We start from the raw sequence: 20,486 nt of genomic DNA, 5'->3' as shown, positions 1-20,486 counted from the left end.
ATTCGGTTAAGGGCAGACCAAGTTTTCCAAGCTAGGTCAAAACCCGAAGGTATCTGTGTTGGGGCCACTAATTCATGGAAGATCCCTGTTGAAGTGTTACACCAGGACTCTTTCCACTTCTCCTTCATGTTGAAGCTTGTCTCTGCAAGATTTTTTACTGTTAAGATTGGAGGGTGCCTTGACTTTAGCCAGTTTATTTCTAGGGGTGGGATGTTGTCATGGATTGGAAGATTTTGGATTTCCATGATTTTGCTGTATTGATGTAGAAGAAAGTTGGATGTGTGGAGGCGGGATGTTGCTTAGCACTTGGAGCCAGTATGTTGGGGTTGATTTTACAGTTCCAGAAATAAGGCACATAGTGGTGTTAAGCAGGGCATCAACCAAATACACATGGATGCTGTTCAGCCATATGGGTGAGCAGTATTCAGCTGTAGAGTAAACGAGGCCGAGAGCAGTGCAGCGAAGCGTTGTTGCTGAGGCACCCCAAGTTGTTCCAAGTAGTTTTTGCAGTATATTGTTTCTTGTTTTTAGCTTGGATGCTGTATTAATGAGATGTGGTTTAAAAGATAGTGTTCTATCTAGAGTGGCACCCAAATATTTCGGGAATGATATAACAATTCCCTATCTCTGTTTGTCAGGGCATCATTAAATAACCAGGTAACTCTGTGAGCTGTTTTGATCATTTTGCAATATATCCTTTCAACTTGAATACAGTCTCATCTGGGACAACGATCAAGGATCTCGGTAATGCTCTTAGGATACAGAGAAAGAGTACAGAGAAGGAGGTACAAATGATCTGTTTAGGACAGATGTGTGGATGTAAATGGCAATAGACACAAGATTTTGAGTCTATTGCCATGGTATGACAGAGGCAAGTTGAGAAGAAAGGACCACACTTGCAAACAACTCATTGTATAGGTTGTGCATTAAGAATGGTGTGAAAACTTACTTCTGAGTCTGATACTTGCATTTGAATGATTATTATTATTAACATCCGACCTCCATAGTGTCAGAGACTCATCATGGAGGTACACAATGTTGGTTGGGGGAATAATAGTCAAGGGGTGTTTAAAGGAAGCAGTATTAGAATATACACCCAGAGTCAGAAGGATAAGCCAGGTAGCTTCATTAAATGGCAGTTGCAATACAAAGTTACAAGCAATAAAGGTGACTAATATGGCAAGGAAGGCAAAAGCTGATTATAAGATTAAGTTAGCTGAGCAGGCCAGACAAAATCCAGACTTAGTAATCCAGATTATAGTAAAAGGAAGAACAACTATAGAAAAAATAAGTTTAACAAGTGCCGATAGTAGAGAGGTAACCGAAGCAAATGAGATTTTTCAGATATTAAGTGATTATTTGGTAAATCTGTACCATCCAGGGAACATGTTGCAGTGCCAGATGTGACATTAACTGATGTGAAAATAAAGGCAGATGAATTGGAGGTGCTTCGGATATTGCAGAACCTTAATGCAAATACAGCTATAGGATTATTATTATTATCATCAGACCTCCAGGGAGTTAATACACTCATTGAGGGAAGCTATACATCACCAGTCACACCAGCTGCACACCATCTCTTCACTCATTCACAATAGATGGACTCAATTTCAACAGGCAACCTGATCTACCCACTCACTCACTCTCTGCTCTGTGAGGAAAAAAATTCTAGCTCTCATCCCTTTCTTAACCACACACACAAACTTAACTTCCATGGATGACCAAATAACTGCTTGTCCTATCCCTACAGTAGTCCAAGTGAGATCTCATAAAGAGGCAAAATGATTTAGATATCCTTATATGCTAATATTTGTTTTAACATTGCAATTATCCTCTGAGTTGTATTTGTAATTTTTGCTATGTTACCCTTGGATTTTAACTTGCTATCCACCATAATTCCAAGAAATCTAGCCTCATCAGTTATTCCAGACATAATCTCACCAATATAATATGCCATTGGATATCTCATGGTGCCATAGTGCCTAACTTTATGCTTACTGACATTAAACTGATAGCCATTATTGTTTGCTCAAACTTCCAGCCTGTTCAAATTACCCTGCAAATGCTATATATTAGTAGCATCTTTGATCCCCATGTCATAAATGTATAGATTGAAAAACAGTGATCCAAGGACTTATCCTTGAGATACACCACTGGTTACCTTAAATATGACAGATTCAAACATCCCCCCCCCCCATACCACTTCCTGATACCTATCCATCACATCAATCAAGCTTATATTCCAATCCCACATTCTCCAGTTTATGCAACAGCCTTTCATGTGATATCTTATCAAATGCCTGAACAAAGTCCAATAGTATTATAGTGTATCCATTCCCATTATTCAACACAGCTGCAATGTTATTATAAAATAAGACCAAATAGCTCAGACATGACCTCCCTTTAGTAATCCCATGCTGTTCCTTATAAAGTATAGCTTGTTTGTCAACCCATTTCTGTGTGCAAGTCCTTACCAACTTCTCTAAAATTTTTGCAACTATTTCAGAGATATAGGTCAATAGTTAGACTCATCAGTCTTTGTACTTCCATTTGTGATGGAATTATCATACATACTTTCCATTCCTGTGGGATATTTCCTGAGCTGAGATTTAGATTATACAAACATGTCACAGGACTAGCCAGTTCTGCTGAACATTCCTTTAGCATGTGTGCTGATATGCCATCAGTCCCTATTGCTGAATTCTTATCCAGATTATGCAACAGCTCTAAAATCTTCTCTTCCTCATGCACCTGTATTTCTTCGTCCAGTGTATTGATAGTACTGTGCACTGTTACATTCACCAGATTTATAAATCTTAGTGAAATGAGCACTCATTATTTGAACAATTGTATCTGCTTCTGATACTATCTGTATTCAGTAAAAGTTATTCTTCTAATTTATTCTTTCTTTTACTTGCAGCATAATGATACATTTTTTTTGGGTTGCCTTTAGCCTGTGCAGTCAATTTCTTTTTCATATGCCAGCTTAGTTATCTGTACAATACTAGTAACTTTTCTGGTCTGCACTATATAAATTTCATAACTCTTATTCTTTTTTCTCATGATATGACATCCACATCATCTTCTTCTTATGCTTAATCAAGTTACTGCATATCCATTTCACTCCCACTGTATTTGTTTTTTGAACTTTAGGGACATTCAGATACTGCCACATTTTGAAAGCATTTCCCTTGCATTGCTGATATCTTCCCCATTTGGTAACTGATGCCATGGGACCAAAGATAGTATTCATCTGAATTTTTCATAATTTTCAGGTATGTATTTCATGCAACATGTCCTAATTAGAACATCCACATACATGGCTACTTCCCATGCCAGTATGGAATGATCACTGTTCCCAACTGTGAAAAACAGTCACGTCTCTAACTTATACACTTTCTGATGCTGTCATCAAATCCAATACTCTTTGGCCTTGAGTTGCTTCTTTCATGTGCTGCTTGAGAAAATTGTCTTTCAACAACTCGATAAATTCTTCTTCACTCTTAACGTGAGTTTTCTCTACTACCCAATTAATATTCAAATAATTTAAGTCATATACAATAATTACTTGTTTGGTATCCATCATTGTAATTTGTTATTGCATTTCTTCATTCCCAGGAATTAAACCACTGCTCTATAGCAACATCACCACTAAATATTTCATCCTGGTAGTTTTCACTTCATACCAGATAGTTTCAAACGCAGTGTTACATGGGACATTATTGCCATTATTGCTTTCATGAAGTTCTGCCCTAATTGGAATCAAGAAGTCATCTGATATCATTAGTAGTACTCCTCCTTGCCTATATTTTCTGTCATTCATTACTAAAAATACTATACACTCAATTCCAGTTACTTATATATGACTGAGAGCCAGGTTTCCCTAATGTCAACAATTTTAGGCCGCAAAGTAACAAATTCAACCACTTTGTGTCTAGTGGCATTTGTGTATGGACATAACAATATGAGGAAAGGTTTAGAAGATGCAATTTACAGAGTCTGGTGGATAGGAGGTGATATGATAGAGAACTACAAATTAGTAAGGGGTTGTTATAGGATCGATGTTGGAGAGATTCTACAGAAAACAGTCGAAGATCAGGGGAGAATCAGAGGTCTTCTCTGGAAGCTGTATAAGGAGGGTGTGAGCAGAGGAGTGAGAAGAAGGTTTTTTGCATGCAGAGTTGTGAATGATTGGAATGCCTTGCCTGAGAATGTGGTGTCTGTAGAGAATTTGAATATGTTTAAGGCACAGTATGATGAGCTGAGTGTATGACAAAAGGATCTCCTAGATGAGTCTTTGACTCCATGGGGTCTTGGTATAATAATAATAACAACCTCCTTGCTTTTTTGTATGTTTACATCTACAGTATGCTTGGCTTGGTTAGGCAACTATCTTTCTTTTCTATTCCTAGATACACTCAAAAGGTCTAGAATCAAAGTCCACCCCTTCAGCATAACCATATAACTATGGTTATATGGGTACATCTGCACACCATAGCTGAGCTCCACTACATTCTCAGCATTCTTTCCCAAATGATCTAGTTTTCCTGACTTTCTTCATTAAGTCTCACTCTAATAAATAATTTTTCAGGATGCCTGATGCCAAATCCATTCAAGTACAGACCACTCTTATACAAGTCTTTTCCACCATCAATCTTGCACCCATTTCTTCTACATAGCCTGTATGTTGAATCATTTGCTATTATACCTCATCTTCTTAACTCATTAACTACTATTGTATCTCCTTAATAAACTAACAATTTTAACTTTCTCACTTTTCTTTCTCGCTTGCTCCATCAAGCCTTTCATATCCTCTCTCATACTGTACTTATTACTACTTAAATCATTAGTTCCAACAAGCATTACTGTCACTTTTGTTTTTCTTTTCTGCTTCTCTCACATTGTTTATTTTAGCTCTTGGGAAGCTTAACATAGTGACTCCACTGTCATTCAAATTGCAATACATTATTACTTCTTTTTCCATACATTTTAAGTAACTTACCTTATTATTATTATTATTATTATTATTATTATTCATTCATAACTTACGAATTTCCATACTTTCCTGCATTTTGTTGTTCTTGTGTTTCTTTCCTTGTCTTAGTTCTTGTAAACATTTCTCTGTTTTTCTCTAACTCCCTAGTGGATTTTCTAATAATACATTTTAATCTGATTACTTCATATTTCTTCATTTATATCATCAAATATACTATATACAATAAAATCACTAAAAATGACAATACTAGAATTAAAAAGATTCTTGCTAAATAAAAAAAAAAAAACCTGCCTAATCTTACAAGGGGGTTATAATTACATGCCTGCATTAATAGATGGGATATCAGCTTGTGTATTATGAGAATGCATAAGGGAATTTGCAGCTCCACTGACTTAGCTGTTTTACTTAAGTCTCAGCTCTGAGAAAATGCCAGGGCAATGAAAAGAGAGTAAAATAGTTCTCTTGCATAAAGGAGGCTCCAAGGCAATGATAGCAAATTACAGACTAATCAATACATTAGGATAGGTGGATAAGATATTGGAGAAAGTGGAAAAGGAATTCAGGAATGCATTGACAGGAATATAGTTCTCTATGGGGTGGCAGCATATTTTGTGAAAGGTAGGTGTAGCCTGATTAATTTACTCTCTTCTTATAATTATAATAATAACAGTATTATTATTATGCGACACCTCCAAGGAGTTCAAAGACTCATCAAGGGAGAGCACCTACTTCACAACTCTTTGTCTCCACCAGTTACAGCAAGCTGCATCATCTACACCAGTGCCATCTACTGCCCACCACCACAAGTATTTTCACAGACAGTCACAAACATCCATGCCTATGGTGGGATTTAACCTGCAGCCTTTTGACTGGAGAGCAGATACACTAACCACTCAGCCAGCTATAATAAAGTAATAATGTGGCAAAGTGTACAATCATGGAATTTCAGAAGAAGCAGTCACACATTGCATACTACACTGATGAAACTGGGCTATGGGAAATTGATGAGGTCATAGATTTGGGCATGATTGTGGACAGGAATTTGGTTTCAAAAGCATATTGCAAAGGTGACCAAAACAACATATTAGATTACTTGGATGTAGGGAATTTATTATTCCTTTATAATGCCTTAATAAGACCTCATTCAGATTAATGTGCACAGATTTGATCACATGGTTTGGTTGAGGATTCAGAGACAAGTGTCCAAGATCATATCAGGTCTATGGAATGCTGCCTATGAGTACTGATTGTAGATAAGGCTTAATGATAGCCAGAAAAGAGAGGATAGGAGAGAAACATGTAGGATTATAGGATTTTATAGGCAGACTTTTCAATACATAATAGGAATTGAGAGAACTCAAGTCAATTGCGTAAGTGGTTATCATGGATGTAAGGATTAGGGTGGTGAATGGGTTACCAATGGCACTTGTGAATGCTTAATTGATGAATGACTTCCAGGAGAAATAGGTCTTGTGTGAATAATGATTAGTGTAGACCTCCTACAATGAGTCTTTGACTATTGGGTGATGCCTAAGAAAAGATGGTAAATTAAATATGGAAATAGACAACAGAATCAACAAAGCTGGTATGGTAGGAACTCAATTGAATAAATTCATATGGAATAAGAGATAAATTAGTCAGAACACTAAATTAGCTGTATACACGATGGTGTTCAAACCAGTTTTAACTTATGGATCTGAGAGCTGGGTCAGAAGTAAAACACTTGACCAAAGACTAGAGACCGCAGATATGAGAGTCCTGAGAAAGATTAGAGGCATGACCAGATGGCATCAATGGCAATATCATATTAAAAATGAGAATATTAGGAAAGAACTTGACATTGTCAGCATCCAGGAATGCGTTAGCAGAGCTAATCTCAGGTGGTATGGTCACTTAAACAGAATGGGCGAAGAAAGATTAGCAAAACAAGTGTTCTCTGCCAAGTTGGCAGGAAAACGACCCAGAGGAAGACCAAGATATAGGTGGATTGATACGGTACAAAGTGCCTTAGACGATAGAAATATAAGATCTGGTAATGTTGGAGTCTTGACAAGTAACAGACTGATTTGGAGGAAAATTGTAGATAGGAAGTTAGTAATGATGTAAATTTTTCATGTAATACTGTCATATCCTGTACACCCCTTGAGGGTACATGGCAGGAATTTGATGATGATGATGATGATGATATTTCCTGCAACCCAGCTCATTCAATGTAGTACACAGATTGTAATATGTGTACTACATAGATCTCTCCATCAGCCACCCTTATGTCCACTTTACCAGTTTCATATCTATTTTGGGGCAAATCCCTTTGCAAAGTCCAGCAGTATTATCATGTAGTCATTACCTTTATCAAACTCAACTATCACTTTATTATGAAAAGTTACTGAGGCATGACCTATCCTTCACAAAACCATGTTGTTGTCTTCTATAGATTATTCCATTCCTGGAGTTTCCCCTACAACTCCAGTTTGGCTACAACTCTGGAGATGCTGATTGGTAAACAATTTGCTACCTCACTCATGGAACCTCCTTTATGCTATGGTCCTATTTTCCACTCACTTAAGACCTTTCCAGAGCTGAGATTTAAATTAAAATCTGATCGACAGCACTATCAATTCTCTAGCACATTCTCATAATACATAAGCTGATATATCATCTAATCTATATCATCTTCACTGCTTCCTCTTTATTCCATCTACTTCTATCCTTTGGAAGAGTCTCCTCCACTCTGCCTTCCCCAAAGGTTATTACAACCCTTAGCTGTTCAAGCAAAATGTGAACAGGCACCTCCTTTCTTCTATTCCTCTTGCCCACACATGGCACTAGTGTGCTATAGGTCTTGTAGCCTTTCATGTGGGGACCACATATATATATATATATATATATATATATAAAACATAGCTGTATTCTCATTATCCTCATCTGCCTCCAGTTGGTTGAGGCTAACAAAAACAGCAGCTTTCCAGTTCAATCTATCTGCAGTCAAATTGTTTAAATTTCAGATCACTTGCGCACTTGTTTTCTACCCATTTTTTCTTGATCGTCCTAGTGATATCTTTCCTTGTACTCTCCATTTTGGAGAGCACCATTGGTTTTATTTATTTCATTGGAATATGGTAGAATAATTTTTCTTTGCTCTCCTTATTAGTTTTCATTTCAATCCACACTCTTTTGTTTATTTTACTCAAACACTTGTTTTCAAAGCCTGTCAATCTTTGTCCTTCTGTTTGGTAACTCAAGCTTTGGAACAAATGCTTTGGAAATGTCAAGTGCAAAAGCACAGCCTTCTCCATAGCTTTTCATGGTATGTGTCCAGAGGTAGGTGATGTGGGGTGAGAAGATCAGCTGTGGATCTTGATTGGTGAAATCTATATTGGTGGTCACTGATTTAGTTGACAATTCTGCAAGTATTGAAGAAGTATGGGACCAAACCAGATGGTAACTTGTTTAGAAGGCTTTGGGATTAACTGACTGGCACATAACCTCACTGCCATATATGCAGTCAGATTGTGCCCAATTTATATTAATTTAAATTTACAAAACAGTAAATCTAAATTAACATGGAGTCATTGTGGTTAAAATAAAATCTCCCCAAAAAAATCCCCCACAGAAAAAAAAAAAAAAAAAAAAGAAATCGCAAAACTCCTACAAACTTTTTTCTACATTCATTTTTACAACATTTGTCTTATAAGTACCAACCTAAATGATGTGCACCATCACCTGAAGACATCCAAATTGGATCTCTCTTTTTTTTGGCTAAATCCCAAATCTCTGCTACAAAACAATCCATCTTAACTATCCAAAGGACACCTTTTTGTTTCTCTTCCACATATTTTTTATGGACACTGTTCAGCAGAACTAGCATCCATTATGTCCCCCCCCCACACACACACACTTCTGACCATGAATACTAGAAGAATATCTTCTTCATGGTCAGAGGATGCCTAATCTTTAATTTCCTATTTTGAACTTCTGTGGGATGAAAATTTCTTTGTTTCATTATGTATCATTCATCTGCTGTCTCTGCCATTTGTCCAATTCTAGAAATCATTCTGACCTCTTTGACTTCCTATCCTTGAAGCATGATTTCCTGTAATCCAAATTTCCTAACAGTGAAGTCATCTCTTTGGTGACTTGAATGCCCATTACTCTGACTTCCTTCTTCCAACTCCACTGACAAACTGAAAGAGAAATAGATGTATTTGCTCAAAGCAGTGACCTAAAGCAAAGCAAATCATTCATTCTCCCAGACAGAATTCTTGGTAATCATCCTTTCTCACTTAACATTCTGAACCTGTTCTTCTTCCAGGTATACTATTGTGGTCACCACTCTCTTCTTAATAATTTTAAGAAGTATAAGGATGATCACATCCTTATCCAAGTTTCATCATACAATATTTTGTATTTTGGCACTATAATAAGGCAAATTGGTAGATCTCTGAGAAGTTTACTCCTCCTTTCCATTGTCAGACTACTGTCCATTCTTCAGATACAGATAATATAATGTTGTAATCAAGGCCTTCATTTCCCACTATATTCAAAAGTTTCATCCTACATCCAAACCATCGCTTTGCAAAATGCATGCCAGGGCAATCCAAGAGAAAACAACTTATGGTAAGTGGTTGAGGCAAAAACTTTAGCTTCATTCACAGCCTACACGAAGCCCCCCCCCCCTCGATATTTGCAAAACCATCATTCAAAGGACTAAGTCTGACTTTGATTTGGCAGTCATACCTTTTGGTCTCTTTCGAAACTATTGGGTGCAACTTTTGCCCATCTGCTTCCACCCCATTCTCACTAAAATGGTAGCATTGCAGTATTCACTTTAAGATAAAGTTCATTTCCTGGCATCACTCTTCTCATTCAATTCCTACATAGATGACAAAGGTCATCTATGTAGAAATTGGATGAGAATCCTGGATACTTAAAAAGGATTCTGGTGATGATGGAATCCCACCAAAAAGGATGTGCTTCTGAATTAACTTTCTTCTTTATCATTTATATACTAATTATACTCAAGTGATATTCACCTTACAGTATCATACAGCCAAAGATAAAAACCCTAAGTTTAGAGACTGCACTGCTAAAACTGTGAAGATTATGAAAAGGAAAACATTTATGTAGAATAAACAGAGATTATGTTTCCATTGTATGAAGCCTTGATCTGATCAATTTGCAAATCCACTGCTTTGCACAGATTTGGTCACCTGCTTTGCATGGAATGCAGATTGATTCATAGAGCATATTCCAGAGAAAAATGACTTAGGTCAGGACTTGACAAATATGCTCATCCACTCACACATTGCAAGTAGATTTTGCAAGATGGTGAGTAGTTGCAGAGGGGATAAAACACTATTTTTATTTAATAAAAGACAAAAACTTCCAGAACGAAAGCTCTTCAAGAAAACATAGATGCAGTACCACTAATCACTGTCAATATGAGTTCTATGATTAAATCATTTATATACTAATTATACTCAGGTGATATTCACCTTACAGTATCATACATCCAAAGATAAAAACCCTAAGTTTAGAGACTGCATTGCTAAAACTGTGAAGATTATGAAAAAGAGTCTTGGATGAGTATATTTTTGCATGGTGAGTAGGTTTTGCATTATTCTTCAAGCTCTGACTTAGGTGGCATGAGGTTCTGGTTGCTTGAATGTTTTTTTAGGTTTTATTATTATTATTGCACAGGTACATCCATCATGGAGTCTCATCGCGGGAGACTCAAACTATCCACACAATCTATCATACCTCTCTTTGAACCATTAACAGATAAACACTCACAGTTGACTCTGGCAACCTATTCTACTCATTCACAACTCCCAAGCAAAAAATCTAGTCCTTACGCCTCTTCTAACCACACCTTTATTCAACTTCCGGGGGTGACCCTTGTTCTGGCCCCTTAAGCCAAGGGCTGAAATATTTCCCCTGCATCAATCCTATAAAACCCTTTAAGCAACTTAAATGTTTCTATCATATCCCTTATTTTTCTCCTATCAACCAACTTTTGCAATCCACACACCTCAGGACAGATTAAAAAAATTCTGTTTCTTGAGCTGGTGGATCAGAAGAGGAGCTGGAATAACATGATCGAGATATAGGTTATTAATGAGTCATTACAAGATTAATGGGGAAGAAGTTTTTCATTGAATGAGATGAAAGATATATAAGGAAATTGCTGAAAGATGTATAAGGAATATGAGGCACTACCCAAAAGTTCAGGGAATTTGATAATCGTAAAAAAAAAAATTTGCTTACTGTAACTCCTAGTTTCCACCATTTTCTTCGAAGTACCACTTTGATATGCATATAGTGATCCCAGAGTTTTTCCATGATTCCTTACTTCTCTGGAAGTCTTCACATATGACTGGTTGAGAATCTCCTGTGATTATGCCTAGATCTTAATCATGTTAAAATGAATGCCCTTTTAGGCTGGAATTTCATCTTGGGGAATAGGGACAGGTCACAGAGGATGACAGGCAAATGAGAGGAAAGAGAATAACTGTCATGTTTTTTTGGAAGCTAGAAACTGTTGAAAAAAAAAAGAAAAATGAATAAAAGAGAGATCAACATTGACTTGATATTGCTGCAACCCATTTGCCCTTTTTTTGGACATGGTGAATTGGATAACTTTCAAATGCTTCCTTAAGCATTCTTTTGGTTTTCTGCAGCAGTTGAAGCAAACTTTGATGCACATTCTTTGTTCCTTAAACTCTGCGATTTCAGTTGGAGGAAGAAAAATCAGTGAACTACTAAAACATAATGTTACAAAAATGTACATAACCCAAGAATGCTGGGCTTCAGCTTGCCAGCTGTTGGTATACTGATTCACAGAGGATACTGCCATGCTATGTGAATAGCATGTGATACAAAGCATGTGCTATTCAAATTGCCCCAAACTTTTGGGTAGCACCTCATATAATAATGAGTTAAATCATGCTTCAAGAGTTTAGTGTGTGATAGTGAAGACTGTCCACAGTGGGTCTTTGACTTCACTGAGGTCAGATAATGATGATGATAATATAAAATATGATGTGTGATTCTATTTGTTAATTTTTTAAAATATTTATGAATTTATATACAGGAAGGTATTGTTCTGTGTAAAAAGCAACTTGAGTGCCAAAATGAATGTACACATGGAATCATTTCCTCAGAGAGATGTTGTTCTTCATGTCAAGGTAAAAATTTTGTATATTAGTTTTTCTTTTTTCACCTGTAACATACTCTGTATTGAAATATGTCTGGGACATCTTTTGTTTTAAAATGAAACATTCTAAGCTCGGAGGTAATTTCTGACATCACATATAAGACACTTTTGTACTGCTGTGCAAGCCAAACAGACCTACCTCTAAAGTTGACTGTACTGAATTTGAAACTTATAGACTACCAAAAGAGTTATCCTTGGATGCCATGTCAATAGCCTGCTAGTTCATGACATTGATAAAAGATTACATCAGTTGAGGAAAATATGAGGATTGCACCTTTGCCAAGAAATACACAGGAAGCTAGCCCAACAGAACAAAGGATATTATGGAAATTTCTCCATTTTGATTTGGATGCAATCATCAAGAGGTTCATAGTAGTTAAGTAGTGTGCTATGTTAAGACTGCAACAGTCGTAGTTTCTGCAGAAGGGCAGCTGCACAGGTACTTTATATATATATAAATCAAGTGTGCATGCGACATCATGACTAGTCCATAGATAACATAGTGATTCATCATTCCACATTATGAAAGTTAGTGGGACATGGCTGGATGATGCCATCTGCTTGACATCCTCACACCGCTAGCCACTACCCAGATAATAACTTCATGGTCACTCTCACCAACTGGAGGGTGATATGACACCTCATTTATAATTACATCCTCTGATGACCTGATCAAATCCAAGACCCTCAATCCTCGTGTGTCCTCTGTTACATACTGTCTGAGGTAATTGTCCCTCAAAAAACTCGAGAAACTCATTTTCTTTACTTCCCGTTGCTATCTCATCATCCCAGTCTTTATTGTCATAATTAAAATCGGCCATAACGATCACTCTTTTCTTATTTGCTTGGCTAATTTGATTATGCATTTCATAGTCACTACCATCCACATTACCAGGTCTATAACAACATCCAACCAAGTATTTCATTCTCTTCACCTCTATCTCACACCATACTGCCTCAAAACCACTGGCACTATTTTCCTCTTGTATTTTTATTTTGTATGGATATAACTCTTTCAATAGCACTCTCCCTCCCTTTTTACCCTTTCTATCCTCATAAAACACATCATACCCTTCCATCTCTGTTTCTCTCAGGATGTGGCCAAAAATTATTTACTTATTCACCGAAAATCCCCATATATATTATCTCACAAAATGATTTTTTAACTTTAATTTTGGGGAAAAAGGTGCAAGTTATATTCAAGTAAACATGGTAATAATAATAACAAACAGCAGAGGATCAAGTATTGATCTATGCAGTTCTCTACTAGTCACTGGATTTTTCGATACTGAACTTCCCCCATATTCACTAGTCTTTGAAATCTGTCCATTAGCCACTGTCTTATCCAAATCAACAGATTTGTATACATTCCCATTTGTTCCAATTTTTGTAACAGTGTTCTATGTAGACCTCTGTTGAATGCCTTTTCAAAGTCCAGCAGCATCACGGACTAGCCGTTTCCTTTATCCAACTGAATTGTCACTTTATTATTAAAAGTAAGCAAATTACTAAGGCAAGCCTCACCATCCACAAAACATCGTTTCTGTCTATAAACTCTCATATTCCTGACCAACCAGTCCTGAATTCTGTCTTGTGTCAACTCCTCCAGCACTTTAATCACCAATCCTGCAATATGATTGACCTATAATTTGCAACTTCTATCTTGAATCCTCTTTATAAAATAAAAACAGGTTTTACTATTACTATTATTGTTATTACGGGCAACTCCAGGGAGTCATTAGACTCATCAAGGGAGGCCCCAAATCATATTCATCACAACTATTCGACATTCATACAGTATCTATCATACCTTGCCTTAAACTCATTCACTGTCACAGCATCCATCACAGACTCAGGGAACGCATTCCACTCATTCACTACTCTAAAAGTAAAGAACCCAGCTCTAACACCTTTACTAACCACACTTTTGCCCAGTTTCCATGGATGTCCCCTAGTCCTCCCACAACCAGCCCTGTTCTCAAAAATATCTTCTGAATTAATTTTATAGAAACCTTTCAGTAATTTGCATGTCTCAATCATATCTCCCCTCCTTTGCCTATCAACCAATTTTTGCAACCCACAAATCCTCAACCTGTTCTCATAAGGTTCATTCCACAGACCTGCTATCATCTTGGTCACTCGCCTCTGGATCCTCTCCACCTCCTCCCGATCAAGAAGAAACCTAGGTGACCAAATCTGAGCACAGTAGTCGAGATGGGGTCTTATCAAGGCTCGATACAGAAGAACAATAACCTGCTTGTCTCTGCTTGTCAACGTATTCTTCAGCAACCAAGTGATTTGATGAGCTGATTTGGCCACTTTTGCAATGTGTCCCCTAAATTTCAATTCCTTATCCACCAACACTCCTAAATCTCGTGCCTCATCAATTTCCTGGAGCACGGTTCCACCAATGCAGTAAACTGCAGCCAATCTTTATCCCCAAAATGTATAACCTTACATTTTGCCACATTAAATTGACGTCCATTCTCCATGGCCCAGACCTCCAATCTATCCAAATCATCCTGCAAAATTTTGACGTCATCTGCATTCACTATTGCCCTACCCAACTTCGCATCATCTGCAAACAAATGAACTGTTCCTCTCAGATCCTTTCCTATATCATTTATGAACAAATTAAACAGCAGTGGTCCCAGAAAAGATCCTTGTGGCACACCACTAGTCACAGGCCGTCTTGTGGACTCTACTCCTGAGTAAACCACTCTCTGATATCTCTCCGTCAACCACCCTCCTATCCATCTCACCAACCCTCTGTCCATCCCCATATGCTGCAATTTACTGATTAGAATTCCATGTGGTATCCTGTCAAAGGCCTTAGCAAGGTCCAGTAGAATCACTGTAAACCTATTACCCTTATCCAGTTCAGCAGTCACTGTGTTATAATACGTGAGCAAGTTACTGAGGCATGACCTACCCTTCACAAAACCATGCTGTCCCCGATACAGTATCCCATTTTCTTCTATGCAATCTTGTATTTTCCTCTTGACTATTTTCTCTAAGACCTTGATAATGATTCCTGTTATGCTGATTGGCCTGTAATTTTCAACAGCAGCCTTGGAACCACCTTTGTGTAGCGGAACTATTTTCCCCTCTTTCCACCCCCTTGGGACTGACCCAGTCCTGAGGCTCAAATTAAACAAAATGGTCAAGGGCACTGACAATTCTTTTGCTGCTTCACGTACGACACGAGCTGGTATACCATCCAATCCCACAGATGTATTGACATTGAGGTTCTGTAATAGACTAGTTACCTCTACTTCATTCATCACAATTCCAGTATAAGCTGTTGGTTCTTCCATTCCTGCAAAGTCACCACCTGGATGATATACTCTTGCAAAGTGCTTGCTCAATAATTCCACAATATCGACTGGGTTACCTCCCTACCCTCAGCATTTTTTAAGATCATTCTACCATGAGCATTTTTCCTTTTACTTGCAACATATTGAAAAAACTGTTTGGGATTCTCTTTAGCCTGCGTCGCCAATTTCCTTTCGTAATCTGCTTTTGCTTTTCTTACCACCCTTGTTACCATCCTGGCCTGAGCTTTATACTGTTCCTGCGCCTGATGGTCACCCTTCTCCTTAAATTCCCTCCACAATTGTTTCTTTTTTTGCAGCTCAAGCTTAATAGTGTTATTCATTTATTTAACCCCTACTTGATTTATTATTCGGACTCTTGGTATACAGTCAACCATTGCTTCCTGCAAACAGTTCTTAACCACCTCCCATGCACTATCAACATCCAGCCCTTGCAGTTTTACATGCCATGGCATTGAGCCAAGCACACACCTAAGCTTGTCATACTTACCAGCCCGGTAATTCCACATGTACCCTGTCTTAATTGTAAATTTGACTCCTTTAGCCACCTCCCAAGTCATGACCTTATGGTCACTCTCACCAATTGGTGGCAACATGGTCATGTTCGTTACAGCCACATTCTCAGTTGCAATTACTAGGTCCAGCACTCTCTGCCCCCTGGTATTATCCACTACATGTTGCCGTAGATAGTTGTCCCTTAATAACCGCATAAAATCCAATTCCTTCCTCCCATGTGCCCTCTCCTCTTTCCAGTCAATGTTACCATAATTGAAATCACCCATAATAATTACCCTCCTTCCACTCATTTCTTCTATTTGCTTATGCATACTATCCCCACCATCTATTCCATCACCTGGTCTATAGCAGCACCCAATTGTATATTTTGTTCTACTAGATTCTATCTCATACCAAACAGCCTCAAATGTGCTTTTTTCCCCATCCTGCAGTTCAACTTCTATACTCCTTGGCTGAAGCTAATCAGCTATCATCAATAACACTCCTCCCCCCTTTTTATTCACCCTGTCACACCTGAACACGCTATACCCGTCGCATTCAATCCCACTAGCTTTATCATCTTCTGTCAGCCATGTTTCACTAATACCAACAACCTGTGGCCTGGAAGTGCCAACCATGGCCAAAAACTCTTCCTTCTTGTTCCTAATACTCCTGGCATTAGTGTACATGAATCGCAGAAGCCCATTTGTCCCATCCCTACTTTGATGCCTTATACTAACTATCCCATTCTGATTTATTGCCTGTCGTACTCGCTCGGGCATAATATACTTATTCATACACTTAACTGCCTCCCTAAAGTCTGCATATCTACTCCCCCCCCCCCCTCTTAATAAATCTAGTTTCCCTGAGTCTGTACATCCACTTCCACACCATTCATCAACACTTTTTTTCAAATCTCCGTACACCAACTCCATTCAAATGTAACCCATCCATCTTATATAAGTCCTTTCGCCCATCGAACTCATTCCACACATCCACAAATTCCACTCCACTCTCCATGCATAACCCACGCATAAAGTCATTGGCAATTATGGCCCTCCTTCTAAACACTTCGCTGTCATACCGCGGTAAGATACTCACCATCCTAACTCTCTCACTCTTCTCTTTTGCTACCTCAAATAACTCCCTCACATCCTCTATCATTTCCATTTTGCCCTCTTTCAAATCATTTGTTCCTGCCACGATTATCATCTCTTTCATCCTCTGTTTTTGGAGTAGAATAGATTCGCTGACTTCCTTTATGTTCACATCCGGCTGGTACGACTTCGTTAAACTCTCAATTATTACACCTCTTAATAGTGAATCCCCCATACAACACTCACTCCTTCATTTTATTGACGTTTACGAACATTCTATTGTTTGCCGTCACAGACTTCCGCCGGTTATTTGTCGGTACGTTCAACACACATTTTTCCATACGCTCCAATTGTCTTTTAGCTCTGTGTATCGCACTGTTCAAACGGACAATTTCGCTACTCGCATTTATCTCACCATTTTCATTATCGATCAAATCATCCATTCTTTCTGTATTTCTACCTTCATTTACACTTTCAGCAACGCTCTCGCACCTATCTGGCACTACCACGCAATTCTCTAGCACACCACCATTTTCTACATTCTGACTATCGTTAACGATATCACTCTCGACACACGAAACACGCTTGAAATCCTCGTTCTCTTTACACTTTCTGCACATATTCACTCCACTATCACTTTCTAACCAGACTCCCACCGCTCTTCGCAAGGCATACATCTCACAGACAGAACATTGCATAAATTCGTTTACATCAAAACTCTTAAACAAACATGGCAACCTGGCCGCCATTTTTTTCTTTATCGGTGCCATGTGTATGCTATCCTATCTTAAAAATAATAATTAAAATAACAGAAAACACGCAAAAATTTCACAGACACACCAAGAAACAAAAAGCAAACAATACTACTTAAATATAATAAATTTAGTTTAATCCTTTATCCGAGTGTGAGCAAACAAAGTTTGCGCCTGAAAGTATCTTCAGGACTGGGTTAAGGTGGTACACACCACGGCAACTCGTTGCAAAGGTGGAGCCTTTGCAACGAGTTGCCGTGGTGTGTACCACCTTAACCCAGTCCTGAAGATACTTTCAGGCGCAAACTTTGTTTGCTCACACTTGGATAAAGGATTAAACTAAATTTATTATACTCTAACCAAGTGGAAAATAAACTTTCAACATCAATACTACTTAAAATTCTAGTAAAATATCTAATGTTAACACAAAATACTACTAATCTTTTCAGGAGCTCTCAACAAGCCAATGATCTAATAAGTGCGACACCAATTTTATAAAGTAAACAGCACACAAAAACAAAGTTTACAAAAACATAGTTTTTTGTAAAACTATTTTGTTCCCTTTCCACTACCTTGGTATTTTGCCAGAAATGAAGCTTACATTAAACAGCTTGGTCAGAGAAAGTACAAATTCCGTTGCACATTCTCATAATATGTGGGCTGATATCATGGGCATTCACAGAGGGTGGGGGGCAAACGGGGCACTTGTCTTCCCCCTGGGATCGAGTAAAAAATTCCACAAATTATAACCGTAAAAGTGATTGATCATAAAATCTCAGAAACTGTCTCAGAAACATGCTTATCAGGTTTATGTACGATTAGTGTGCACAGGAAGAAACTAGAAGAGGAAGCGGTAAAGAAGATATTTATTGAAAATGTGAATAGGTTTGCAAGCAATAGATGGAGAATTCATTTCTTATAAAATATGTGATTATTGAAATTATTATTATCTATATATACAGGGTGTTTCAAAAAAGAATGTCCCGATTTGAAAATTTTATATCTCTGCAACCACGAACTACAAATGAATGTGACTTGTACCATGTGAATGGCCTTGCCCCTGAGTTTGATGTGATGACCACTAGATGTCACTACTAGCGCTCATATAGCCACTATGCTTAGTTAATGAGAAGATGGCATCTAGTCAACAGAAGGCATTTTGTGTTCTCCAATTTGATTATTTGAAATCGGGTCATTCATTTTGAAACACCCTGTACTTTGTGTTGATTATTCAACTGACATTTATGAAAACCTGGGAGCTACATTCAGTACCATGTGATCACTCCCACTGTCTAGGTAGTCGGGATTTGCACTTCGACTGTCCCCCCCCCTACCCAACTCATTCTAGTTTCCCTTCTCTGCACTTTCAAATTCTCACTCAACAATACTTTCTCAAACCCCTTAATCCTAATCCATTCAACTGCATACCATCTTATATAAGTCTTTCCATCCATCAGTCTCATTCTACATCCAGAAACTGTACACCCTTCTTCCTGAACAACCTGAATACTGACTTATTTGCTATCATAGCTCTTCTTATCATTTCATCTCTGTTATACCATGGTAACAGTCTCACAATTTTTAATTTCTCAATCTTATTTTCTAGGACCAGTGTTAAAGCATTTTTTCCAAAATACTAATATTGTGAATAAACATAATTTAATATAAATCATAAAGTCTTCAAGCCTTGGACATATACAAGTAGTTTATAGCATGAATCATTTCCTAAAACTAATATTCTTGAACAATGTATTCTTGAAGAAAGTATTCTTGAAAACATTATTAGTCTAGTTTTGTATATACTGAATTAGTGTTTTCCTACATTTCACTTTCATCTTTCTCTGTGTTCTATTCTCAGTTTGTATCAGTATCTTACTATGTTTTCTTCTGCTCATTTCCAGTTCACACCAAACAGACTTAAATATAGCACTGCTGCTGCTACTGTTTTCATGTTCATTCTAAGTCTCTGTTCTTCCCAGATTCATCTCGTCTCTCTCTCTCTGTTTTCCTTGAAATATACTATACCATTCATATTTTGTGCCATGAGTAGTCTCTCTTCCTCTGAACTAGACTTCATGAATCCAGTTTTTGTTTGGTTTATGGTAAAAATTCTTCCTCTCCTCATGCACAATGTCCTTAATATTTTCAGAAGTAGTGAACGAGGCTTATAAATGCCTCAGCATCATTTATAATTTGTCATGCTTCAATCAGCAGCCTCTGATGCAACAGTTCTCCCACCTTCCAAACCAAAAGTGACTTTCTTTGTCTTTGGTTAAATAAAATTTTACTACTTTTGCTCTTATTTTTGCTAAGTTTTAAAAGAGGTATACCGTGAGTAGACATATCGATACAAAATTAATAACGGAAAAAACTCACGTACAAAGATTATTTAATAGTATATTTTTCGCCTGTGTGTCACAGGCATCTTCAGTATATTAAGCTCAAATTAAACAATAACTGACAATTCAAAAAAGCGCCACCTAAGTAGCTGGTGTAAGATAACTAAAAAGGTCAATAACTTTCCTTAAAAAAAAAATAAATAAATAAAATAAAATAAAATAAATAAAAATAAAATAAATAAATAAAAAAAATAAA

At 37.5% G+C, this 20,486-nt stretch overlaps 1 protein-coding gene across 3 annotated transcripts in view; it reads left to right on the top strand.

Annotated features, from left to right (window-relative positions):
• LOC150093698 (kielin/chordin-like protein) overlaps positions 1 to 20,486 on the top strand; it is a 1,333,292-nt gene that overhangs the window by 720,283 nt on the left and 592,523 nt on the right. For all 3 annotated transcript variants that reach the window (XM_090412628.1, XM_090412627.1, XM_090412629.1), the window contains one exon: positions 12,090 to 12,183. In XM_090412628.1, coding sequence (XP_090268754.1) covers positions 12,090 to 12,183 — 94 coding nt within the window. The remainder of the gene's footprint in view (positions 1 to 12,089; positions 12,184 to 20,486) is intronic.

This window comes from Typopeltis vanoorti, chromosome 23 (genome assembly GCF_054136105.1).
Source record: "Typopeltis vanoorti isolate ZY-2024b chromosome 23, IOZ_Tvanoo_1.0, whole genome shotgun sequence".
Classification (NCBI taxonomy): domain Eukaryota; kingdom Metazoa; phylum Arthropoda; class Arachnida; order Uropygi; family Thelyphonidae; genus Typopeltis; species Typopeltis vanoorti.
This window is presented reverse-complemented; position numbering and strand designations above follow the sequence as displayed.